The sequence below is a fragment of the Solea solea genome, chromosome 7, assembly GCF_958295425.1.
Source record: "Solea solea chromosome 7, fSolSol10.1, whole genome shotgun sequence".
Taxonomy (NCBI): Eukaryota; Metazoa; Chordata; class Actinopteri; order Pleuronectiformes; family Soleidae; genus Solea; species Solea solea.
Window position 1 is genome coordinate 17531026 of NC_081140.1, and position 26892 is coordinate 17557917.

The 26892-nt window shown below is 40.7% G+C and overlaps 3 protein-coding genes across 3 annotated transcripts in view; 1 reads left to right on the forward strand and 2 right to left on the reverse strand.

Moving 5' to 3' along the window:
• On the reverse strand, positions 1–24072 carry si:dkey-103g5.4 (uncharacterized). The gene is made up of 31 exons (XM_058634517.1): positions 23997–24072; positions 23557–23677; positions 23352–23444; positions 22738–22951; positions 22492–22654; positions 21922–22110; positions 21668–21842; positions 19450–19589; positions 17951–18127; positions 17519–17649; positions 17281–17438; positions 16331–16558; positions 15217–15555; positions 14979–15127; positions 14509–14758; positions 13527–13697; positions 13288–13445; positions 12176–12316; positions 11719–11860; positions 11349–11500; positions 11010–11135; positions 10629–10815; positions 9932–10006; positions 9432–9560; positions 8277–8336; positions 8072–8188; positions 4023–4174; positions 3293–3379; positions 1888–2034; positions 1567–1764; positions 1–1484 (listed from the first exon to the last, which is right to left on the reverse strand). The coding sequence occupies exons 1-31, from the start codon at positions 24024–24026 to the stop codon at positions 1425–1427; spliced, it is 4659 nt and encodes a 1552-aa protein (XP_058490500.1). The 5' UTR covers positions 24027–24072; the 3' UTR covers positions 1–1424.
• Positions 19893–26892, forward strand: part of zgc:162608 (uncharacterized protein LOC100037332 homolog) — a 10594-nt gene continuing 3594 nt past the window's right edge. Inside the window, exon 1 of the mRNA XM_058634522.1 lies at positions 19893–20124. The gene's annotated coding sequence lies outside the window, so the exon portion shown is untranslated. The remainder of the gene's footprint in view (positions 20125–26892) is intronic.
• LOC131462254 (multiple epidermal growth factor-like domains protein 6) lies at positions 24102–26444 on the reverse strand (the record flags this gene model as incomplete). The annotated part of the gene is made up of 4 exons (XM_058633311.1): positions 26322–26444; positions 25456–25679; positions 24696–24854; positions 24102–24176 (listed from the first exon to the last, which is right to left on the reverse strand). Coding segments are annotated over exons 1-4 (573 nt in total), but the record flags the coding sequence as incomplete, so codon positions are not given.

Genomic DNA, 26892 nt, shown 5'->3' on the forward strand with positions numbered 1-26892 from the left:
TATTGAACTGAAAGTAAAACACAAGGACATCATGGACAAATCTTTCCAAAACTGTAAAATTAGCAATTTGAGTAATAAGAAATCTGTTGGGGATAACTTGTGTTTTCCACTCGACAGCCAACACTACTTTTAGTCCTACAACCCCTTAAACCACACCCATCAGTGATAAAAGGATGGGGGGTAGCTACACTCAACAGCCAAACTATCCAGACACTTAACAAGACAGCACAACTTCTGTCCACTTCCAACAAGACAGAGAAAATATGGAAGGAGGCCAGACCCAATCTGTTGCTCCATCCTACCTTGCATGGTCCATCTTTAATACCATATGCTGTTGTTTGCCTCTTGGGATTGCAGCTATTGTTTGTTCCTGCAAGGTAAGTCAATTTGCCTCAATGTTATACTTTTTTTCTTCTATTGTTTGCTTATTTATTTAGTTGCAAAAGTATGTTACTATGTTGTAATGTGGATTTGATATAGAATGGGATGTTAATTATTGCTTTTTTTTGTATATGTAAGGCACAAAATGCAAATGCTGCTGGAGAATCAGCTGTAGCTCAGGATGCATCAAGGACAGCCAAAATCCTAAATGTTGTCGGGCTTGTCTGTGGAATCATTTTGACGATCATCTTCATTGCCCTCCGAGCCACTCAGCACTGAACCGTCACACTCACGGTGATTTTCCATGCCATCAGAGGAATCTCGGGAAGGCTTTTGTAGTAAATCCCTTCCCCCCCATGCAGAGGGGAAAAGAGAAAACACATTTCTGCACTCACAGACTCTTTACACTGATTGCTTGTGGGGTTAAAAGACAAAAAATGTGTTGGTTTTTTTTATAAGGTGAATGATGTCGAGTTTGTAATGACATATTTTTACTTTTGGCAAAATAAAAAATGACTGACCACTGATACAAGATTTTGTAATTAATGACTCGACTCATGTCTGAAATATCAAAAGGTTCACTGTAAACAAAAGCCGAAAGAATAAAAGTAAAAAAAAAAGAAAAAAGGAGAAGAATAGTTGACACGCTAAACAAACAACTGCTCGGTATGCCAGTGACTAAAATTAGAGCTGCAAACCAGGACAGTGGATCAGATTACTGATCACATTTTTGGAGGCTTGAAATTGCACACAATGTAAGAAATATGCAAAAAGACATTAGAATACTGGTCTATGAGAATAAACTGGTACTGGTGGTACTATATTTATACATACTTTAAAATGAATGCTACATAGATATTGAAGATATTTACACAACAACAATCAGCCCACAACACAACAATCTTTGTTTGAGCAGTGTGTAGCTGATCGTCTTTCTATTAAAGGACAAAATGTCGTGGAAAAACAAGAGGTTTTTCTTTGTTGATCTTGTATTTATGCAATCTGGTCTTGATTTTTCTCCGTGGCCTCAGAGCTCTTCTCTCTCAAAAGTCCTTCAAGATGGGAAAGATTTCTCTGTGTTTCCTCTGAAGTTCCTCCACTTCCTGCTCAAAACATGACAAACAAACAGTTTGGCTTTTATCCATCAGTAAACCATGCACACATGAAGAACTATTCTGTTCTTACGCCTTCAGAAAGCAATCCTCTGCTTGATTTGTGAAGCTTGTAAAGCACGGAGGCAGCATGTACATCTGACACACCTCCATGTTTGTCCCCAGAAGGGGCCTCTGGGTCTTGAAAACACACACGTAAATTGGCTTCCTGTCCTGTGGAGCACATGCCGATTCTGGAATGAAACAGCTCTCCCAAGCATGCCTGCAGTACCTTAGAATCAGCAACAACACAAGGATCAATTTGATACAATAAGTAATGAAATGACATAGTAACTATAATAATGTTGAATCATTAGAAAATGGATTCAGTCACACTTTGAGTGCTTGTCTGTACCTTGAAGAACAGCCTCTGGAAGGCAGGACTAGAGTCAGAGCTCATGTCCCTCATTTTCACATGGGACAGACAGTGGAGCAGCAGCAGAGAGAAACCTCCCACTGACTGGAGCCTCTGGCGACGAACAAACAGCATCTCCTCTGCCTCCTGCCAACAGAGCAGCCATTCACAGGCAACACAGAGTTAGTTATGAGGCGCGCAAAGATATATTGATGTCTAATTCATTGAGGAAAATTATGCAGGATGTGATATTGTATAACACATACCGTGCACTGTGATATTTTCAAGGAAATTAAACAAATATGGTATATTTATAGTTTGATTATATTCTCCCCTCATTCCTTTGTCGGGTTGTTTTACTACTTAGGGGTCTTAAATTGTAGATATTAATTAATTTATTCTATTCTATTTATTTATTGAACCTTGGACATGGAAAAACTATATCAACACATGGTTGCTTTTTTTAATTTGATCCCCTTTAAATGCATAAATGCATTCTAGATGGAAGCAGGAGTAAGTGGTGCATAGAAAATGTTGCACAGTATAAGAATTGTCTCTAAACGAACATCTGACAGCAAACGGCAGACACAAGCTTTATAACGCTAGGCTCAGGAAGGAGACATGAAGCTTTGGAAATGCTTGATGTTTTAGTTTCTGACCCCTGTCCCATGTGGACACAGAGGAGTGAGCAGAAAAAGAATCCTTTGTGTCCAAATACCAGCAGGCTTTGAGAGGATTTTTCAATTAAACCTTTCACTGGCCAAAGCTGTCCACTGAATTGCCCCTTGTAATTCCCCCGTGACCCTCTCCGCGTTCATGAGGGCTCCTAAAAGATGTAAACAGCAGCTGGGTGCAGCATGTTGTGGTGTATCCTGAGCTTGACCAGATTTGTTAAGTCACTAGATGGGTCTTTTCAGTTATTCGGCTGCATTTTATACTATCCCTGTTTTGTTTTGTTCTTCTGTTACTTATTTAACTATTTTATTCTTTATTATCTATCGTTGTCACATAAACACACCGAAAGTCCTGCACCTACAGTCACATGTGACATTTACGAGTTCACACAATGCTGATGAAACCAGCGCAACACAACTGTCTCTGGCCCTTTTCCACTATGGTCCCAGCTCGCCACGGCACAGTTTAGGTTTGGTTTTCCACTACAAAAATGGTACCTACTCAACGTGGGCGGAGTCATCACTGCAGTCACAGTCATCACTGTGACTTCGTTTTACACGCGACACACAGACAAGCGACTATTCTAATTAACAATTAGCGACAATTTTTTTTTTTTTAATTTCATTTTTAATTAATAGTCTAATAGTAGCTTTTCATCACTCAAAGTACAGGCGTAAAACACAATGAACATTAAGAATTACATGTTTACAGACAAGGGTTACAAGATTACCTGATAAAAGAAGGAATTTTTGAAGGCATTGTTCAAATAGTTGTTCTTTGGGAGACTTGCGGCTATCTGAATTGAAATGGCTGGAGTCTGAAAAGAAAAGAACAATCACAAGCTTTTTTTAAACCTAATCTTATTACAAATGATAATATATGTATATATATATATATATATATATATCAAAATAGGGGGGGGAGGGAGTTCAGTAATCGATGCGGGAGGTGATGAGGCTGGGTAATGTTATTGATGTGGGATTGGAATGATAGTGTACTGTCGAAGATGACACCCAGACTCTTAACCTGAGGGGAGGGGGAAACTGAGGAGCTGTCAATGGAAGATAAATACAGATAAAAGTAGTTTTTTCTTTAGCCCATGATAATTAAGTGTTTATTAAATGTTTGTTCCTGCCTGACAACTCTACACAATAAATGATATAATAACAGACAGCTTAGAGTCAGTTCTCCCGGTTCTCTGGTTTCCTCCCACAGTCAAAAAACATGCAAATTAGGCAAATCGGACGATTGACCATAGGTTTGCATGTGAGAGTGAATGGTTGTTTGTCTCTATGTGGTAGACTGGCAACCTGTCCAGGCGTATACTGCTCTATGTCAGCTGGGATTGCCACCAGCGCCCCCTGAAGTAGAAGATCAGTGAGTGAGTGAGTGAGCTTTGAGTAAGGCTACTGTTAGGCAAATAGGAAATACATAAGAAATACAAGTAAATTGTCACTGACCAGTTTTAGATTACACAATGTTTGCATCAGAAAGAGTCCATGGTGGTAGACGAGGAACTCCCTGGGGTTCAGGACTGACGGATCTAAAGGAATCAGCTCTCCCTCACATTCCCACTGAGCATCAAGGATATCCACAAAACTGTTGTCTCTGTCTGGATAAAACAAATGCACAATAAATAACAGGAACTGCAGGACAATTATGGTCTTAGGGTGAGGTCATAAGGTGCGTTTTAGTTGGAGTCTGACTTTCCTAGTTGGAAGTTTTAATAGGAATGCTGCCTCAAGTCGGATTTATAACTCAGAAAGTTGGAACAACCTCAACCGCACTTCTGTCTCGTTTCACATTAAGACACATTTATTAAGTTTTATCTGTGGACATGTTGCTACACTGTTGTAGAGCAATGTTATCAACAGAACGTACCATTACTTTTACGTGCATGCCGAGAAGCCTCCTTAAATTTGTGTGAACATGTGAAAATGAAAATACCTTTATTTCTCTTTGTTTGTGGAAAAGCATTGGCGTGTGTCTTACACATCACATCGACATAGGCTACTACATATCAGCACACGCAAAAACAAGTTGTTTCCAGATTGTAAACACAGTGCCTCATCTGCTGAAGTTATTAAATATAGTCATGAATAGTCCTTAAAAAGAGGAAATGGTGTGGGATGTATGATGGGTGTTGGCACAAAGCTAGACATGGCTCTTTTAGTCCTGAAGTTACTGTAATTGAATCCATCTGTGTTCCCTTTTTCATGGTTTCAGACACCTTTTCTGCTTAGTTTCTGTTTTTTTTTTAATTTCCCAAGCACATTTCTGCTTGTAATTGTACGACGAGTGTTAGGGCCACAGAGAAAAAAATAATTCACAGACTTCGAGAATAAGAAATTTATGTGGATAAAGTCCTAAATATACTAGAATAAAGTCCTAAATTTACGAGAATAAAGTCCTAAATTTACGAGAATAAGGTCCTAAATTTACGAGAATAAAGTCGTAAATTTCGAACCTGTTGTTTTAGAAGAGGAGAGTTGTTAAAATGGATTCATGTGATAAACTAGAGAAACCAAAAATCCCCTCTGAATGGCCAGCTGATGCATCCACCGACTACCCTGACACAATGACTGTGTCGTCAAGAGTATGCTATCTCTGGATTGTAGGTCCTGCAGTCATTTGTATATAGTGTGGAAAAAAACAGCAAGATTACAGAGCCTTGTGGTGCACTTGTAGAGATTGCCTAAGATCAGCTGAAACGTCAATAGACACACATTCTCTGGTCTCTCCCTATTGGGAATAAGAGGACCAACAGTATCAGATGCAGGTTGACATCAGCCTTTATCCCATTAGATGGGGCTGCACAAAAAACACCAGTCTAATTAATGCCTTAGGCTTCTGAAAATGGGAATAAGCTCCATGGGGTCAACATACTCCTGTAGCTGGGGACAAGCTTTTCAACACTTTCCATTATCAAGGATGTGAAGGCCACAGGCCTGCATTTCTATTCATAATAAAACCAGGGTCAGTAGCAATTCCATGCATGCATATTCAGCATGTACAGTTGGTCCATAGGATCAATGCACACTCAGCCTCAAGGGGTGCTCACATTAGTGCCATATCTGTGGAATATGGAAAGTATGACCCGACCTAATGTAGTGAGAAGTTTGTTTCGTCATGACAGACCTACACAAACCTCGTGAAGTGGCTGATGATCCATTCAAAAGGTGGGCTAAGCATTTTTGAAGTATAATTGGATTGGCTGGATTGAAGAAAAATGTAAACCCAATAGGGATTCACCCAAAATCATGTTACAGACCGCGCCAAAAGCAATATTCTCAAACAAAAAGCTATCAATGGCATAAAACCAGTTTTGGAGTCATTATTAGAAGAGGATATAATGGTTCCATGTGACGACTCACTAGTGCACGCTGCAATATTCACTGTGAAGAAAATAAATACAGTCAATTATCAATTTTCACAGGATCTCCAAGCAACAGCTCCAGAAGTTACAAACCCGCCCGCACATGGGTTTATCATTAATAATACTAATACTAATAATAACAGTCTCTGTCATAAATGTATCAAATCCATTCTTCTCAATTTCAGTCATGATAGTAAGCCACTATTATCTGACGATGACATTATCCCAAGATTGGCACTGTCACACAACATCAACTCTCTGTCCCCTGAGAGTTGATATTGTGAGAGTCCAGGTGTATTTCACATCACAGTGTAAGACAATCTGCAAGGCTTATGTCTGCCAGCTGGTTCTATGTCACTGCAGTATGTATATGATTTGTATTCCATAGAAACCGGCCTGTGAAACTAACTATATCGGCTGAGGCGTCACTAGCTCTCTCTCACCTGGTCCTGACACCTTGAACACGAATCCACACTTTAACAAATGATATACTTACTTCACCCTCCTGCAGTGTTGTTGAAATATCATCCATTGTGTCCCACACAGTATTTGTCATGACCTCAGAGCCAAGAAACAGATGATGAGTTTGACATAGTGGATTCCAAATTAGCCAGAAAGCGGCTCCCTCTCAACCATGGTCCATGGTGAGACTGTGACAAATTGACTCATGAAGCAGACAAAATTGCAAAAAGAGCACTAATGTTTTGCAGGAGACTTGCACATCAAGGCCTGATTTGACTGACTCTAGATTGATTGTTGTTAATGATTTTGGTGAACTTCACCTGGCCCTTTGGCTCATCGCGTTCTAGTTTCAGTGCTATGGAATGTCAGTCGCCTGCCTGAATCTATTGTGAATGTGAAAATGTGAAGCTTATTCACCACAAACGATGCTGCAGCAGGTGCTGCTGGTAACTGCTTCTGACTTTCACATCCTGGTGTTCACATCTGTTCTGATTTTTGCATCACACATGCAGCAAATTCTGCTAGGGCAATAAATGTTCCTCATCAATGACATCCCACACCAAATAAACCCATTAAGCATCTGATGATGGACTTTATCGAACCGACTTCCGAAGAAGATGGAAATAATTACTGCTTGGTGATTACGTGCATGTTCAGTGGGTTGAAGTGGGTTGAAGTTTTTCGCAACCTGTTTCCCGCAGCGGTAGTTTCCCACCACTAAACAAGATGCGCATGATTTTATTTGGGTTCCTGTGCATGTTAGTAGCCCACTGAAGTGCAGTGTTAACCAAAGTTTAACATATTTTATTATCATATATTATATTATATTATATTATAAATATTAAAAGTATATAAAGGTCAGTGTCACCATTATAAAAGTCATGAAGTCTGTTGTTTGCCACAGCCCAGCCACATAATTTCAATGGCTGAATCCTACATATATATCTATAAGCTCATTCCTTCAGGGAATTTGGAAATTCAGACAATGAAAATATCTGGTGGTATTGGCCAGCAATCAGGCACATCAGTAACACAAATGCCTGTGTGCCTTTTCTTGTGTAATGAATAACCATGGTGGTTATTTCAGGCTCTTGAACATGACTTCATGTGTTCGAGTGTCACTTGGAGATGTATTCACCAGCAATACTTTATTTCCTGTCCCAGATTGGAATGATCGGATTTTTTTATTATTCCATTATCATTATATTAAATATATTATTTTATTTTATTTTATTTTATTTTAAAGCAATTGCAATGTTATACAAACATACTTCTTCTCCTTCTTTAGGAGTCACCACAGCAGATCACATGCTCAGTGATCCACATATGTAGGCCAGATGCCCTCGTGAGCAAATGGGATTGGGTACTTTGCTCAGAGGTATCCTAGCCCTCAACCCTGTCGGGATTCCGATAAAATCATCCCAAATGCTGTGTGACAAACACACATCACACTGACAGCATCACAGTTTTATAACTATTTGACAACTAATTGGCAACTAATCATTTTAGTGTTAGAGGGGGTGGGACACCTGAGTTTAAATGGATAGAGATGTAAGCGGACTGTTTCATTATTAAAACCTTTGGCAAGCTGCTTGGACAGGGACAGCTACTGGTAGCTCACGAGCTACTTGTTGGAGACCCCTGCACTAGAGCTTCAAAACTCTGACCTACCATTGATCCCGCCTCTAAGAATCCCTGCCCCACATGCTGAGCCCTGTAGCTGTTGATCCACCTTCTTAAGCAGCTGGAACAGAGGTGAGAGCCCCAGCAGCTTGGTCCACTCCTCCTCTGGGGGCCAAGAACAACATGGATGATGAATTAAAATGGTGTTTGCACTTTGCTGCAGGCTCTGTGGTGTTTTACGTCATAGTGTTACCTGGAACTGCGGGGACAGAGATGTGTGAAGGCTGGGCAGAGTTGTTTGTAGGTTGGCTCTCTGTGAGAAAATCAACAATAGAATGAATGATCATCATTTTAACATTAAGGGAACTGTGTTGTATCATTGGAAATGCTCTGACTCATCTCGTTGAGAGGGGGAAATCCATTCTCTTTTCTAGATGAAGTAGACTTTTGCTCATTTTGGCACAATTACTCTCTCGCCTTGTTTACTACATTAATAAGCTTTATAGTAAAAGCAACAAGTTTAGAAAAAGACAATTTACTCTATTTACAGATCATCTCGTTCAGCAACTGGCTGTAGCTTCTAGGGGACTCTAAGATATGCAACTAAAGTTTAAAACAGACACTGCAATCCAAACATTTCAGAGAACGTTGCAGGTTAATGGAGTTGGAATTCAATTCCATTTATTGCCAATTAAATTCAATTTAAAAGGTCTATAAAACTCTTTGATTTGGAGAACCTTGGTATCTGTCATGCCTCGCCTTGTCTCCTCCTACGTCTCTTCCTTTCTCTCCCGCATCTGCCTCCAGCATGCAATCAGCTCACCTGCTTTCAATCCACTAATCAACTCAGCCTTTATATTTCCTGTTCCTGCAGTCAGTTGCCAGATCCTAACAGTAAACTCTGTGATAACATCACAGCTCTCCTGAGAACATAGTTTATTCTAGTGCCTGCTCGCTGCTTGCATTTTTCACTAACTTCTAATGTGTTCTAACTAATGTGCATGCTGCCGTTGATGCTTATCCTCACCACTGTTAGGAACTGATTTCAACTATTTCCCTCATGTTGGCTAACCCAAGCCTGCCTGCTCTTGGGTCCTAACATGACACGTAAAAGTGTCACCAAATATTTGATAAAATTGCACTGGAAAAAAGAATCAAAACATATTAACCTGCTTCTGTAGCACTTTGTGTACTTAAAGTTAAAATTAAGTTAATTGTTATTTTACTGGGGCAAAAATCAGTTAAAGAAAAGTGTCCTGGTGCACAGCATTGGGCGTGGGAATAATTGTGTTTTCTTTAACTGGAAGTTATTTCCAGATTTTAGTTAAGATAAAGGGCACAACACAGGACAACATGGGGTAAAAGTAGTCTCGCTCTCAGAACTGTAGTTTCTCCTCAGCCACCTCACCCTGGGAATGGATGCCAGAAGACGCAGTCTGTCTTTGTGAGTTGCGTGTCTGTGCTGAGCTGGCCTGCAGACCATTGTCGAGGGATTGAGCCAAATTGACGGGCTCCCTCAGAGACTGTGTGGAGATTCCTTTAGAAACACAAGAACTCATTAACGTCAGCCAGAGAGCAAACCAATTCAAATGAAAGACTTCAAAGTTGCTTCTCAAGAACTCTTCACAAGACACAAGGCGGAAAACTTTGATGTGTTTCACTTTAGAGAGCAAGATTTGACAGAGAAATGAACCATTAATGTTTTTTCAAATGTACCCCAGTGGACTCTGCTCCTGCCAAAAACTGAAACTTTGCATATATTATCCAAATATTATATATAATATAATATATAAGGCAACATTTTTGCCATAATTGTAATGACTCTCACCTCCTAGTTTTTTTTTCGACAAGCAACATACTTCTCCACACACGTTATCACAAGGCTTAAGCAGCTTGGAAAGTGCATACCTTTCACCCCAGGCACAGATGTTGTCCAGACTCTAGAGGCTATCTCCAGTCCGTAGGCCTGTTTTGTTGATAAACCTGAAAGTTCCGATATCAGCCTTAACAAACAAACAAGCCGGGCAGTAGTCTGTGTATTTTTGAATTGTCGTGAAATCATGTGGAAAGGAAAAAAGAGAAGGTCACATACAAATTGATTCCACTGGAAAGTGGCGTATGTTCACACACAGCCCCATTCAATGGAGCTAATTTATCTCTAACAAAGAGCTTCATTGTTTGTCAAAAAGTTTTTGAAAAATGCATAAATGAGCCTCAGTGTTGCACTGTGTGACATGAAGACCCTTTATTACAATGGATTTCATTTGTCCCACTGTACTTTATGTGCTGCTGCTATAAATAAGAACCAATGGCATTTCCACATGGCACAGGGTTTTACAAATTGACATGGTGTTATATTTCTGCAAATTGATGTGCATAAAAGTATTTTAGCCTTAAACCTAGGAATGTACAGGCTATAGCAGGAGACAGGACTGGGAAATATGGTTGATAGAAGAGCAATTTCAAAGATACCTTTTAAACTCACGGATGACAATAACACAGAAAAGCAAATCTGCAAAATAGTGTCATTATTCAATGAGAAACTGTGCTTCTCCACAACAATTCTGTGGCTATATGTATTATTGTGCTGCTACTGATTCGGTACCTGAAATGTGCCGATTGCTAGTGTTAGTAGAAAAACTAGCACAGTGTTTTTCATCCAGAAGTTGATTCAATCTTTCCAGCAGAGGCAGAGCCTTGTGGTGAAGCAAACCGGAGACCTTTGTCTGCCTTTGCCCACAGCACTTGATCAGACCATAGTCTTTGTACCAAAAGTTCCCACACAGCACGGCCTACACAAATGAGAGGAAATATGTGGTTCACAATAGCACGGGGGATAGATTATGTCTATCACTTTTATGATATTTTGTATTTTAGAGTTTAGGATTAGACAAACCAGGGTTGGCGGTAAAACAAAACACATACATGACCTTATATTAATGATGATCAAGTGTCATTTATTGAGTGTGTTTGTCTGGGTTTAGACCTGAGCAGTGTCGGCACGGAGCTGAGAAAGGTGTCTGACAAAGTGCAAAGCAATGAGTGCAGCCTCCAATTCTGACTGTATGGAACAGCACTGCTCCCACAACTCTCTCTGCCTCACCTCTCTGTCCTAGAGGACAAATAGAACAAATAAAGAGGGTTTTGTAAGTTGTTGTTTGTTTTGTTTGGGTAATTGAACATCATCATCACATTGTGCAGCTCAGAGCCATTCAAGTTAAACTACTGGACCTCACAGGATACCAAGTGCATCATGAGGCACCAACATTTGCCACAGCTGTCCTGATAGTGAAGTTGACTCATGCCACAAAAGCAGTATTCTGACCACAGCATGAAGAGTTGTATCCCAGTCTCCTCCGTGTGTTGTCCAATTTTCTTGGTCTTGCTGCAGCTGCTCCATACACACGTCGACCTTATCGAGGCCTGACAAAACCTCTGAATGCCAAACATTCTCCTGAGCCCACTCCTCCTCATCACCTGTACATACAGACGGAGAAGTACAAAGACATGGTACCAACCCAAGTAAAGCATTGGACAATGAAGTTATGTTAATTACTATAAAACTGAAGGATGCGATATAAGGCGCTGGCAGGGAGCACCTTTTTGTTTGGAAAGCATTAAATACAACCCCAGTGCAGGTCATGACTGCAATTTCCTTTATTTTCTTCATCCTGCCAGATTGGCAGCCAATTTACCTTGTGTAAGGATGTGAAAAACATGCTGAGGCAGGATCAGAGCCAAGTGCCAGTGCTGAGCAGCTCTCCTCTGAGCCTCGGACTGCGATGAATCGTGCAGCTCCACAGATGCTTCCCTCAGCTGTCTCCCTGACCACTGGACCTGCTTTGCACATTTACACTTGAAAATCGCATGCACAGGTTTGCATACTGCCACAAAGGATATCTACAAACACAATATCAATTTAAAGAGTAAATGTAGTGTACAAAAACCCAGACGCTATACTGCTTACTTGCAGTGCATGGCAGAATATGAAAAGCTTTCCTTGAATTATTTCTCTATGCCCTTTGCCTCCCCACTCACACATCCACTTAATCATTTCCACATGCTCAAAAGACTCCAGCCCACCACCCCAATACTCAGGGCCCAGGGTATATAAAATATTTACAGCCAAATCAGCAAACCCCACCTGCTGACCTGAGAAGAATTAATGTTGGTGATTCTGAAGAGATGCTGGGAAAAAGCTGAGTCCAGTTCAGAGAGAATATCTTTCTCACGCTGCCTCTGATGTTGCCAGTAAGTATTTCTCACACAAACCTCTCTCTGCAGCGCCTCTACCTGGCAGCAACAAAAGGAAGTACATCAGATTCACTGATTTCAGTGAGAAAAGACGAACGTTAGACGAGAAAGCCTGGAATACGTCTTTATCAGGCTGAAGTAACACAAGTACAAAACATGTTCTCATTAAAGCTGCAGTGCGTCATTTTTAGAAATATAAATAAATGTCATTCAAGCATTGGCATATATATATATATGTATGTATATACATATATATATATATATACATGTAGATATATATATTAATATAAGCCCATCAGCTCCATGCAACTGTCTCTGTCACATTGAGACAGGAAGTGATTACGTAAACATCAAGACTGACAGGCGAGGCAGACAAAAGCATAACAGCAACTAAGTGCTAGTAAAGTAAGACAACTACAACATGTTGGAGTTGGGCTCAAAAGGCCACAAAGTGATTATGAAAGGTTTTAGAAGTCGATTCTACTGCTAAAAAACATGGACATTCAGCAGTTTGGCACGTCTTGCAACTGGGTAGCAGAGGGCTGAGGGTGGTGTGAGATCTGCATACCTATATGCATTCGTCATGAAGAGATTCTGGTTGTGTGTTAGTAATGTTGTGGGGAAAAAAAATGGTCTTAAGATGTCTGAGGATATAAAAGATTGAGTATCAAATGGATTGTTGAAGTGCTTCAGAGGCGGGTCCAAATGGCTCTGGGGCACATCGTGTTTATAGCCAGTTGTTATGTCATTAGCTTATCTGAGAAGCCTGGAGAAGGAGAAATGTGGCCTAGGGCCTTGAAGCAACAGGAAGATTATCAAACAGGGAGTACATCCGTTTTGTGTGAATGTTTAAACCAAGCTATGCAAGCATATATGGTGAAACAAGCAGCATAAGGAGTAAGTGTTATTTTCCATTACAGTAATTACTCAGAATTTCTCAGGGGGTGACAGAAGTTACGCACTGGAGCTTTAAAGATGTGGCATCTCTATAGGTTACTGCCCCACCTCACCTGCACACTATCCGTCTGATCCACCACTGTTAGCCAGTAGGAAGCTGAAACGGGCAAGATGTTTTTTCTGGTGACATCCAGCCTGGCTCCGACCACTGGGGCCAATACACCGGTCACTGGGTCCACAGTCTGAGATCCATATCGGATCGCCACTAGCCCTGGAAAGTTTCACAGCAAACAACTTCAATAGAATTTTACTAATGGAAACAATGGAAGGTCAAAACGTCCTTTTATTTTACCTTTCCCATTTGGGTCCTCCATGGTGCCTGCCAAGGGTACTGTAATCCCAGAGACAATGTCAGTCTGACATCCCAGCACAGGCACACTAAGACCAGATCCCATGGGGTCAGGGTACTCCACTCCTAGCAGAGCTGGCACACACACATCAGAGTCTGACAGAGGCATCTCTCCTAGATTTAACAACAAAAGAAGCAAGCTGGTTGGGTTCAATTATCTACTGTATATACAAAACTCAGAATCAGATTCAGAGAACATACACCCCTACATATATGCTGCAAAGCACACACAAACACACACGCAACTACAAAGGAATGGTAACACAAACTCCCCGGTGACCACATTATAAATAACACAAATCACACACACAAGAGATCACCCAGTCTGATCTTCAGCCAGCCATCTCTCTCTGACTGAATATTGATATTATCTTGTTATAGTTAAATAGGTTAAGGGCTAGTCACACTTAATTTCACACTAGATTCTTGTTGTTCCTAAAGTCTTGTTGAAGATTAGATGCAGAAAATATGCTCTATTCAAGTTGGCTCCAAGACAAAATTATTGTGTTCATTCTTTGCCAGGAAGGCCTGTCAGAGCCTGGAGCCGAGAGCAACAGTTTGTTGTCCACATACTAATTAAATACAGTATGTTAAGGTCATTAGACAGATGACTATACATATCAGCCCTGGTTAACTGCTCATCATAATCTGAGGCATCTAGCCATACTTATGTCTGATGATACCTCTTTTCAACACTATGGTGTTGTTTTTAATACCTGGATATTTTTGGACTCATTGCTACAATATGTTGCAGCAAATGTAAGATAAGTAAATTCAAAGTGCTGGAGAAGGAACGCAGCTCATTTGCTTCAACAAAGAGGAGGGGAGGAGTGGACCATATCAACACAGAGAAGCCAAATGGCTGTTGTGCTTGCAAGAGACTCACTCCTCATATCTATTCATCCTCTGACTATCATTTGCTCACCAAGAGTTCCTCCATGCTGCTGAAGTTCCACAGCCCAGTCCAGCAGGATCTCCAGCTTGGTCTGTAGCTGGAGTTGACAGTGCAGGCTCCTTCCCCAGGCCTGCTGAAGCTCCTTGGTGGCAGCCAGAAGATGATCATGCTGACCACTCCCTCTCTCACTGCTCGGATGAGGCTGCAAAGCTGAATCTGAACCCCACTCCTCATTATGTGGCTTCAGGAGATCCAATATTTTAAACATTGTTGCCAGAACCTGCTTGAGAAAATTTGATATTTTTCATTTCATTTTTCTTCTTTTCTTCTTTTCTTCTCCATATTGACTCAATGGGATTTTTATTTACTCATTTATTTATTGTATTTATTTCTAGTAGAGATTCCTGGATATAATGGCAGTACAAACATCATTCTGTGTTTGAATATGCCCTGCTTCTTTCTAATTGTAACCAAAGTAATGTTTACATGTAATCAAGCACCTTGCTGTCTAGTAAAGCCTGGTATCCTCCTGTATTAGGCACCAGTTGTCCTGCCCTCATGCTGGCTCCTCTTACCCTCACCATGCAACCACTCAGAGGATCAATGAAGGATTCAGCCAGCAGAACTCCACCTATTGGCAGCACAGCTCCTACACAGTCATGAAGAGCAAGGTTAACTCATTGCAAGTAAAAGAAACCCACATACAGACTGGACTGAGATCTCACCAGCAGCACTGACCTGTTACTGGATCTAAACTGACGCCAACTGTGAGCACAATGTTCCCTGTCCTGGGGTCCAGCATGGGGTAACCAATCTGTATAGGCTGAGGCAGGCAGGTGACAGGGCAGACATGCACTCCTCCCAGTGGGTAGACAAGTCCGGTCTCAGGGTGGATAGTCACAGCCAGAATGGGTACTGGGACCCCCGTGTCTGGGTCTGCCATGGGAGCTCCAAGCTGCAGTCTCTGACCAGGTTTGAGGCCTCTGAGGCGAGCACTGGACAGAGGCTGGTCTGAGTGGCCAGAGGTTGGATAAGGAATAAATGGAAGAAGAGGACTGTCCCACTTTCTGTTGTCACCTGGATTAAAAAATGGCACACATGAAGAATGGCAAACTGAAGATTGGATGCAAGTTATTTTTACACTGCCAGGTGTCAACAAGCTAAGCATTTTATCTTTTAAAGTATGTAGTTTAGACTCTATAACATAATGCCGCACTTTGTGCTCAGTTTGTGTTAAGTTTGTGTGCACCTTGATATCTGAGACCTGAAACACTTTGAAGTAACCCACTGCAAATTAGATTAAAAAAATACTATTATATTTTGAAATAGGAAATGAAAATGATTTGTAGAAATACACGTTCTGTGAAACTGCACTGTCGGTCAAGTTGTAACAATGATGTGGTTTTCTGTAGCTGAAAGTTGTCAGTAAAATTCAGATCACTTCTCCTTCATACTTGCATTTCCTTATTTCCATTATTTCCAGCTAATTTTTAACAAATAAATCAACCCTATGCAGTAATAGTAAGAATAGCGACCAGTGACAACCAGTGACACAGCCACTGGTTGTCACCAGTCAAAAGTCTGAAATGGATAAAACTGGTATTTATCCAGGCAACAGTAGGAAGGAAGTAAATCACAAAATACAGTATGAAGGCTATATCTGTTGCAAGAGAGAAAAAATATCACCATACAATACATTTCAGGTCATGTATTGTCTTATCCCAAGAATCATATCTGGCTTTGTGTCTCCAGGTATCAGTGCAAATGCAAGTTAATGATCTGTTGTAGCTTTTCACAGTTCTGGAGTCTCCATCATACATATTCACATGCTGAGACTGCTCACAGATATTACCTGTACAAGAGCTGGTTGTAAACACCAAGGTCGAGCTTGCTGGATCATAGGCCACATTGCCAGCAATGGGCATAACTCGGCCAGTCTGCGGATGCAGAAGGAAATCGGTTGGCACTGCTGTGGTGTGGCAGCTGCTCAGCAACATATGGGCGTGAGCATTTGGTTTGATAAGGCCTGTGACTGGATCACAATGAAGTGCCCGGCAGACACGCAGGGACCCATCAGGACCTGCAGTGTGGCAGAAGGAGAATGGGTCTGTGAGCATCATCAAAAGATTATGATGACGATTTAAAGCTGTTTTGGATTACAGCTGGACCACACACTGTGCATGCAGTGTTCTGTGCTGATTTTGTCACTTAGCAGAGCACTGTAAGTGAAGAAGCATGAATCAAGCAAGAGATAACATTGGTGGGATAGCTATGACTGTTCATAATTCATTTTGTGAAATATTGTTTTTGGAGAGAAGAATTATACTCTAAAATAAGTGACTTCAGTTGAATTTTCATTTCAGCTGTCCATTACAATTAGATCTAATGTCACTTTCAAATGAGTTTTATTTGATTTTATAGTAAGCATACATCACAGGCTGTGAGACTGGACAAACTATATGACTTAATTAATTGAAAAAAAAACTTTATGAAGGTAAAGCAGGAGTATCTGTATATTTTAAGATTAAATTATAAAAGTTAAAAAACTCGTCACACAACTGAAATACATTTGTTGACAAAAATTCTACAAAATACCAAACAGTATACTATTATTGTCCATGTATTAAACCATTTCTTTTCATTCTTTATATTAACAACACACAAAGTGTGTTTCCCTTTACCACTTCAATGACAAGACATGATTGTTATTGCAGTGCATCATTTTAACAACAGGTGGTGTTGTTTCCCTAAGATTAAAAGTCAGCACTCATGACTGATTTTACTCAGAGGTGATGGACTCACCAAAGATGTGCTCTTTGGTCAGCACAGTTCCAGAGTCTGGGCAAAGAAGCTTGGCTCCTGTTCCCTCACCCAATATTTCCCAGGCGCCCTGACGCTGACATGCTCCTGATAGAAGCTCTCCCATCTCATCCACCAGGGATGTTATCCTCTGTATCACACTGAAGGTAGAAAACAACAGTGTGTCAGAGGATTTATGTTGTGGTGACATTTTGAAAAAATCTATAAATGAAAGCTTTACTTTTGCTGGTGTGCTTCACAAAATGACTGGTTGGTGTTATGAATCTTGGACAGTAATCTGGTGCACTCTCTGAGATGAGCCGTAAACACACCGTGGACTCTCTGCTGGGCCCGTTGCTCTTCCCTCAGAACCTAGAGAAAAACATTTCTTTTACATTTTTACATACTAACATAACTAAAAGAAAGTTGCTGTCAAAGACAAGTCACTTCTTAAGTAGAATTAGAAAGTATGTTCCTATAGTAGCTCATTGTAATTGTAAGAACTTACTGACTTTATTGAGCTTATAAAACAGTGGCAAAAGAAAAACACAATTTCAGGCATACTGTTGCAGACCAAAAATAATAATTTTGTTTTTTCGAATGAAACCAAACGTGTTTCAAATGTTTTAGATGAGACATTGCTGCGTGTATAGATAGATAGAAAAATGTAAACCTGTAGCTGACTTTCCAGCAGAGTTCTTAATTTTGAGGCCAGAGTCTTTCGTCGCACCACCTCCCTCTCCACCTCCCTCTGGATCCTCTCACAGCCCTGCCCCATTGTCTCCTGTGTGAGCAGGTGTGGATGGAGTGGCTGCAGTTTCCCGAGCACTCCCTGGTATAAGTCCTTCACCTTGATGCACACAAGACATGTACAGTACATGAAATGGCTACCACCCAAACATCACAAAGTGGTAGTAATCAGACCACACATCTCACTCCACCCTACGCGACTAGCACACCCTTAACCAACTGATGAGACTTACATGTTTTTGGGATAACACAGCTAAATGTCCCATCTCTTTTTACATCTTTATCACCTCAGTGTCCTGAGGGCTGTAACAACAGCCAAAGTCAACAATTTGATGATACACACAGGAAGAGCCGTGCAACTTAAAACAGATGCACTCAAATTATGACATCCAATCTTTGTCAAAAGACGTGAACATTGTGAATGGGATAACAATAAAGACGAGATAAACTAAAAAAAAGAAGAAGAAGAAAGGGAAACATAAGAAGTAATATTGGATCAATGGATATAGAGAGCCACCTTCAAACGTTATCTACTTTCAAACATTGGCACTCAGAACCTTGCATGAGGCCACTGGGACAAAAATAACAGAACAAGGCTAAATAAGAAGATAATGCAAGTTATATGTGAAGATTTACTTTGATTTTTACCGTGACATCAAAGCTATGTGGACATAACTCATAAAAGAACATATACAGGCATACAATACATGGACGTATACAGAAAACTGGCTGTGATATGCAAAGGATATTAACTATACATAAAATTATCCCCCGCATCCTCCTACTGCATTAATGTATTCATAAAAATGACTTTGTTTAAAGTACCAAAAAGGATACTTGAGTAAAAGTACAAGTATCTTACCAGAAAGTAGAAGTAGAAGTCACTTAGTCTTAAAAGTCTTAAAGTATATGCCATTCACTGTACTTAATTTTCTGATATAAAATGTACTTAAGAGTTGAGTGACAGTAGCTCAGTGGTAGAGTGACTTGTCTTTCATGTGGAAGGTTGTGGGTTTGATTCCCAGCTCCGCTAGGCTATGTGTGTTCTTGGGCAAGACACTTCACCCATGTTGCTCCTGACAGCATATGAATGTGTTAGATGTGCTGTATGAATGTAAGCGTGAATGGGTGAATGGCAAACCTGTAGTGCAAAGCACACTACTGGCCATCAATACTAGAAAAGTATGAATACAGATTCTTATCAACTTCTTCTTTTCAACTAAAAGTTGAAAAAAACTGGTGCAAAGATGGTACCGATATGTGAATTATGAATTTAACTGCAGTATCAAGTATTTGTTCATTGCGATGATAGAGGACATTCATTTTGTGTGTCTCAGGGAAAATAAATATTCAGGGTTTGAGAGACGAAAGTGACAAAGTCATATTCTCAACACGTTTGTGTTTAATGTTGGAGCTGCTGACCTCAGAAGTGAGGTGTCCCAGTTGTGTGGTGACAGACAGGCTCTGTTTGAGCAGCAGGCTGTAGAAGGTGTTGCTGCTGAATGCCTCCAGATCCACCTGGTGCTCATAATCCCAGAACTCTTCTAACGGGTCACCACAGACTGGAGAGGGAGAGATCATAAGAATATACAACACATTTTAAGTCATTTTATCAAGGACAATAGCTAGCAAGAGCTAAGACAAACTCCACCAAGCTATGTTAATGCTAAATGTGAAATTATCGGATTCATTACTGTAGTTGTGCTGTGTGTGTGTGTTTGTGTGTGTGTGTGGGGGGGGCAGTCACGTGATCTCATAACGCTAAACATTCAGCCAATCACGGTCGATTCAGTACTTTGAAAAGTTGGAGCTAGCTATACGTTTTAGCTAGTTTAAACTAGCTAGTGTCGAGCTAGTTTTACTTTCTAGCTAGTGATTGTACAGCCGGAAAATGGATAAACGCGCCTTTGTTTGTTTTTTTGTTTTTTTTTAAAAAGCAAAATATAAATTGCCGGGTACAGCTGTGACCCAGAACTGTAAATGTCGCCACTGTGGAGATACAGCCTAGAGATACGCTCACCAGCACCCCGAGGAGGAGGAGGAGGAGGAGAGATGATGCTGCTGCTACTGCTAGCTGCAGGAACCCGACATATAATGGTGAGCGGTTTTAACATTGAAATTTTTTTAACTACTGATATCTGTAACGCCATTCTTACTACGTCAGGATAAAGCGGTAGATAATAGATGGATGAATAGTCAGAATGACGTCACAGATAGCTGCAGTTCAGTATTTACTAGTCAAAATGACGTCACAGAGATGTCTGCAGTTCAGTTTTTACTTGTCAGAATGACGTCACTTTTGCCATTCATGTGTATGGGGTTTGTCTATCTACAATCTATAATGTCGTTATGACTAGTCACAAGGTTCGAGATATCTACAATTTCAGTCTATCTATCTAAAGTTAATTCAAGATATCTAAAAACTAGTAAAAAAGAGGGAGTTTAGAGCGGGATAATGGCGGGGAAAGCTGTGTTAAGAGTTGCCCCATCCACGTTCAATACATAGACTTTATGCACTTTGTTCTAGGTGTTGTGAATAAAAAGAAAATTCCTGCACTTCTAACTTTTTGTTAAGGTCTGTATATACTCCACTCTCCATCTCTCTCTCCTTTCTTTGGGGTGTTCTTGCCGCCCCAAGAACAAGAACACATTTATTTGTTCTTGCAGAGTATGTGCAGACAGCAGTGATGTATCGCTATATGTTTGTTGTGAGTGTGTGTGAGCGCAGCTTGTCCCTTTTAAATTCGAGATGGACTGATAGACTGCATGATGAAATCTGTCTTATTATTTGTTTTCTCAAATGCAGCCTGCTTCTTTTAAGTGGTTGTTTGTATTCAAAACTATGGGTGTGCTGAATTATACAGATGGAAAGAAGATCTTAGGGAAGAGAGAGAGTGAAGTTTTTCAGCTTTTATCGTGTCACTCTTCTCCTGTTGATAAATACTGGTAATAATTGCAATTAAACTGCTTTATGGTGACGGTTTGTGAAGGTATGTAACCATAAAGCAGTATGATCGTCGGTCATAAGCTGTATTCTCACTCAGTGCCTATGCTTTTGGAGTGGATTTGATGATAATGCATGCACATAAGCTTCAGAAAACAATGCCGTTAAGATCATGTTTGTAACATTTAGGAGGCTTTATTGGCTGAAACTGAATATACTAGCCACATATTACATAATAGATGTCACTAAATCTTACTATTGACTCCAAGGTCTTGTTTCTCGAATCCTTTCGCAAGTGTGCTTTAGTTGGCAAGTGTTGTGCTTTTGTTTCTTTTCAAGGCCATTATACAAATATATTATAATATATGTATATATGTATAATTACTAAAAAAAACAAAAAAACTTTATTTGTTACTCACTGCCCATGGTATGAAGTCAATGACAGGAGCTTTTTCAAGTGTAATTGGGTGGGTGGGTGGGCGCAATGCCCAAGGGTCAGCTGTCAGTGTTATATAAAGAGTTTTCAGAGACAAACCATGGGTGAGTGGGTCTCTGTGCAGTGTTTGTGTGTGTCATATGTCCATGGTGCAGGGGCATCAATAATGTAAATTATGTAACTGTTGGCCTTTAGGATTTCTAAAAACGGTAGTCATGTGATTGTGTGTCGTATCTGTGGTTACAGCGACAATAACGCACCTGCTTGAATGGAGTCTTGTGTCATTCTGATTTGCTGGCTACGGTGAGTCTTCCTAAGTGAGATCACCCTTGAACCTTTGGATGAGTAGTCATCCATGTGGTAGGCCAACTGCAATAAGCGATACCGTGCTCTGATTGGCTTCTTCTCTGGCCATCCATATTCACGAAACAGTATCTAGATGTGGGATATATTTATGATTTACCTGTTGAATCTAACAGATATTGGTAGTGCATATTCATGTAACATCACTAACCAGGGCTGTGACACATAAACACAGGATGACCACAGCTCCAAATAGCAATCCTCCAGTCACCATCCAATCTGGGCGAAGTAACAGGTTGCTTCTCCTACGGATTCCCACCCTAGTCACATGGCGAGGGATGGTGGGGAAGAAGGGGCCAGGCTCATAACACTGGGCCCCTGCAGGCATCACCCGTACATACTGAGTAAGAAGAATACTTTGAAGTCAATGTGATCTATTCATTGTATTCATACATGTATTTGATTAGGATCTAATTGTTTAAACAACCATAAAAAATTGGCAGCTTTACTATCTGCATTTGAGGCAAAATCCTCTGTCCTTAAACCCTCAGTTCTTGAAACATCTCCCCTTAAAACCGTTTTTACAGGGAATTAGTGCAGAATAAAACAAAACAATGGGGGACTGAAAATAAGGCCTTTCGCATTTCATAAGGAGGTTCTTCAAAGCACTGTATTTAATGATGTAATTTTGTGAGGAATGTTAGATGAAGTTGAAGTGACACTGCATACACTACACATTTAAGCCTTAAATGTTTTTTTTTGTTATTTGAAATGTAGTTACCAAGCGTTTGTGCTGATTGCTGCTCAGAGTAAAGACATGCACACCAGGCTGATTAAAGACCATGGAGAAGAAGCTGGGTGGGGTCCAAGACAAAGTCATCTCCTCTTTAAGCTGTCTAAATGCACCCCAGTCAAAGTCACTGTTAGTGTTGTACAGGCTGTCTCTGAAAGACAAGACAATATAGGGATTGAGGTCAAGTGTCCAGCAAGTTTTATAGAAGACAAATGGATCATGCACTTGACTTACAGATCATACTGAGGATAGTGACGTGTGTCGACGGTAAACAGTAGAACATCACCCAAATGGAGACATGCGGCTGGGTTCAGAATTCCAGTGACACTCCTCACTTCCTTTTTCATGTCATTCTTGTTTCCTCTCATCCTGCTAGAATTAATTTCCATACCACCATGACTGATATTTTCTACTGAGGCGAACTCCAGCAGAAACCCAGAATCTTCCTCTAAAAAATCAACAGCAATTGACCTTCAGAACTATCACCATTGTCATTATTTGTCATGATTTAAAGGTCCAGTGTTCAACATATATGTGGGTTTATTTGCAGAAATTGTATGTAGTATATACAGTAAGTGTAAAATCACTTAGTAATTGATTTTCCTAGCCTTACAGTAAGCCTCTTATTTGTACTGTAGGCAAAGGAGTTGCTTTACAGAGGCCAGCATTTTGCAGTGTCATTTTTTGCGCAAGAAAAACAATGACGTTCTTCCTGGTATGCAGAGGCCAATGTAGTTCCCTGAACTTGGGAAAGGGAGGGGGGGCTACTCTGTAGTCTCACCATTAGATGTCAATGATTGTCACACAGTGGACCTTAAATAATGGCAAAATACTGAGTTATTACAAACCAGCTGAGCTATGGGATTCCCGCCATGTGGTGACAGGAAACAGTTTCTGAAGTTCCTTTGGGAGGCCGCTCAGGAGGCCAAGGAAGCCCTTGTCTTCAAAAAGACGGGAACAAGAGAGAAAGTATGAAGGCATAAAGAAATTTGTTGCCCAACAGATAAGCAATTGTGTTTTTGTTTGTGCGTGTGACTGCATGTCTCTCTCCACCTGTTGTTAAAACAATGTAGACGGGATGTGAGAAGTTGTGGTGGCTGTTGCACTCCAGATTCCCCTGGGAGTCCCACTGTTTAAAAGCTGTCTCCAGCAAGCTGCCAGAGGCGCCTGACACCTGCACACACAATAACACTGTTTACCATTTATAGGTCACAACAACACAAGAGACGCTTGCATCAAACTTTCACTATGGGTGCCATAAAGACATAATTGTGCATCAGGTAGCTTGGCATCGGCTATTCTTTGTGCTTATCCTCAGACACTTTCAATGGAAATGCAGTGTAGATTTGTGTTAGAGGTAAACTTGGATGGATAAGAACCCCGTGTCCATTTCTATTGACCCCAATTACAAGTTTGTGTATGTGCTTTTCGTTTCAGCATTTTTTCTCCTTTTAAGGGATGAATATGAAGAATCTGAATCTGCCTTTGCTCACCTTACTGTCAAAGCTCCACACCAGTTCCATATCTCCCCTGGCCTGGCATTGGAGCTGCAGCTCTGCAGCCAACCTGTTCCTGCACAGACTGCCACATGCAGCTCTTCCAGGAGGTTCTCTACAGACACACAGACCCAGCTCTCTGTCATAGCCCTGGTAGTCTTCTGCAGATTGACACACCTGCAGCATATTAACCAGTGTAAATCTAATATCAGCAAAGAGCTTCAAAAGTCAAATTGTTTATAAAAAAAACAAAAAAACAATCCAGCATTGGTTATTTATCTCTGCTTGGATGAGATTTGTAGAAAAAGTAATAGAAACCCAACTTATGTTCAGTTTGTGTTACTAGGTGAAGGGGCATTTGTACCAAAGGTTAATATGAAGGAGAAAAATAAACAATGCATCCGCAGACCTTGCTAAAAGGCCAACACAAACACAAGAGTATGTTTATAGTTAATATTAAGTGGAGCTATCCATAGAAGCCCATACATGATAAGCTCATGACAAGTTCATGTCGGGAAAGGGCAAAGACATCTGGGTTGTGCTCATTTCCCCTGACATCTGCAAACAGACTTCAGAGTTTACGACTTTAACCTTAAAGCACTAGTTTTCTGTTAATTGCTATTTTGTGACAGTACCACTCCTCTTTAGTGTTTACTGCATAGTGTGGACTTGGGAATAGGATGTGAATGTGCTGACCTGTCTGCAGTGTAGTGACCACTGATGTTTGTCCAGACAGTCTCCATGCTGTGTACGTGTTTGTCCGTCTCTGCAGACTTCATACCGTTTGTGTACACAAACATCTCCATTGTTGGCAGGTTGGTAGCCAATGGTACATTGACACCATCCATTACTGATCTGCAGAAAAGGCAACAAGGTCTAGACACTCATGATTGCTATGTTGTGGTTTGATAAGGTACCTAATATTCTGAATCACTGACTCAATACACATCTTCCTTCTGTCCTTCCTTCTGTTAACCCTCCTTAGTAGCCCTTTACAATAAGGGACACAAAAAAGAAATTAGGCAGTAGCAATAAAATGTCAGTAGATAATCATTAGTGAGTCATTACTTAATCATTAACTAATGATTACCTACTTATATTGGATTCCTTTTTTGTGAACATTATTGTAAATGTCTGATAATAAAAAAATCTCATTCTCCTGACTATGAGTTGATGAGTAGAAGACTCTAAGCTTGTGCAGCCTCGAAAACAAGACCCTGCTGTGAGGTAACTTAATCTAGAGCACTTTCACCATGAAGAGATTGTTTAGGCTAATGTTACTGACAGTGAGGAGGCTCTTATGACTATATCCGTTTGCTCACTGTGTCCTAAGATTCAAGGATGACACACACAAAAAACATCATTGGTTTGAAAAAGGAAAAAGTTATTCTTTTGGATCATATATACACACATGGAGCATATAGAAGCGACTGTATGTCATGTGATAAACCATCACCTGAAAACTCTGTCCCTCTCCTGGGCAGATGCATGTGTCCTGTCCTGGGAGAGGCTGCTGAGCCATGGGACCACAGAAGTAGGGGGAAGACAAACCTGGTCTGGGACAGTAGTGGTGAGGAGGACACTTCAGACAGTTGTCAATGGACAAAGCATCCATAGCCGGTCCATAGGTCCCCTTAGGACAAGGAAATGGACTGATGCTCCCCACTGGGCAGTAGAAACCTAACAAGAACAATGGAGGACGTTCTGGTGGTGGTGTAGTGTGTAACGCATGTCATTTCCCTGTCCTGTCCAGCTTATCTGTCTCAAAGGGGTCTTTTAGGATTTCTGGGACCCATAGCTTACGGCATACCAACATAATTACAATAAATGGTACAATCATTGCATGGATTGTGCAGTGGTGACAGTAGGTTACTGCACCAATCAAGTCAACCCGAGGGTTATTGATGTGCTTTGTTCTGTATGCTGTTCTGTGAGATGATCACATTGAAATGCATGGAACCATATCTCTGTTTTGACTGCAGCTAATTTTGTGATGTCGAAACCCAATGCCACCACACTTGTTGCAACTTTGCAAGGAGATAATGGACAGCGATTTCTTTGAATGCAAACCATTCTTATGGCATCTATCTTGTACAAATGTCAGGGAGCATTATGCGCCATTGGTGTTGTACAGGTTACTGCTTACTGGAAGCCTTTTAGATTCTTAATTAAACACATGGTTAATCCTTGTGAAAGCATGCTGTCCTTTGAAAACACTGATAATAATAATAATCATAAGATTACAAACCTATAATAGTCGAAGCAGGGGGATATATATTATTTTTATTATAAATTCCACAGCATGCAGTTAACATGGCTTACCTTGCTGGCAGGAAAGCTTTTCCTGGTTATGTTGACTGAAGTTTTTTGTATGTGCCAGAGTTAGCAGCGCAGTTGAAAACAGCCACCTTAATAACCATCTGCATGTCCTTTGCATGGTAATTTTGTCCACCAGAATCAGCACAGGATAGGCCAGACTACCCAGACTTGAGGAGAAAATTTAAATCCTTCACCCTGGGTCTGTAAATAGCCTCTTGGTGGCCTGTCTTGTTTTTTGTCATAGCCAAGAAAATATAGTTACTGTAGGGAACCTGCTATCTTCATAAACCTCTTCTGTCTGCTGTGGTTCCACATACATAACTTGATCTGCCTGTTGGTAGACTGAGCTGCAAGGCAAGTTGCAGGCTTGTTGGTCTGCACAATTTTCAATGTGTTGCTGAATGATTTATAAAGCCAATGAGCTTAGGTGACAGTGACAGGGACTGGGACTGCTTGCTGATGGAAAGCAGCAGTGAAAACAGAGAGAATGGCCACCTGATGCTGCCAGATCCCATTACTGCATTTCTTTTTCTCAATCCTAGCATGAAACTGATTAATGATTTGGCTCCCAATG

Excerpts from the sequence above, each read along its gene's own strand:
- si:dkey-103g5.4 (XM_058634517.1), bottom strand. The coding sequence starts at position 24,026 with ATGGAACTGGTGTGGAGCTTTGACAGTAAG. Across the intron at positions 19,590-21,667 it reads ACAAGACTCCATTCAAGCAG|TCTGTGGTGACCCGTTAGAA; the intron begins GTGCGTTATTGT and ends CTCCCTCTCCAG. Across the intron at positions 17,439-17,518 it reads TGTGAAGCACACCAGCAAAA|TGTGATACAGAGGATAACAT; the intron begins GTAAAGCTTTCA and ends TTCTACCTTCAG.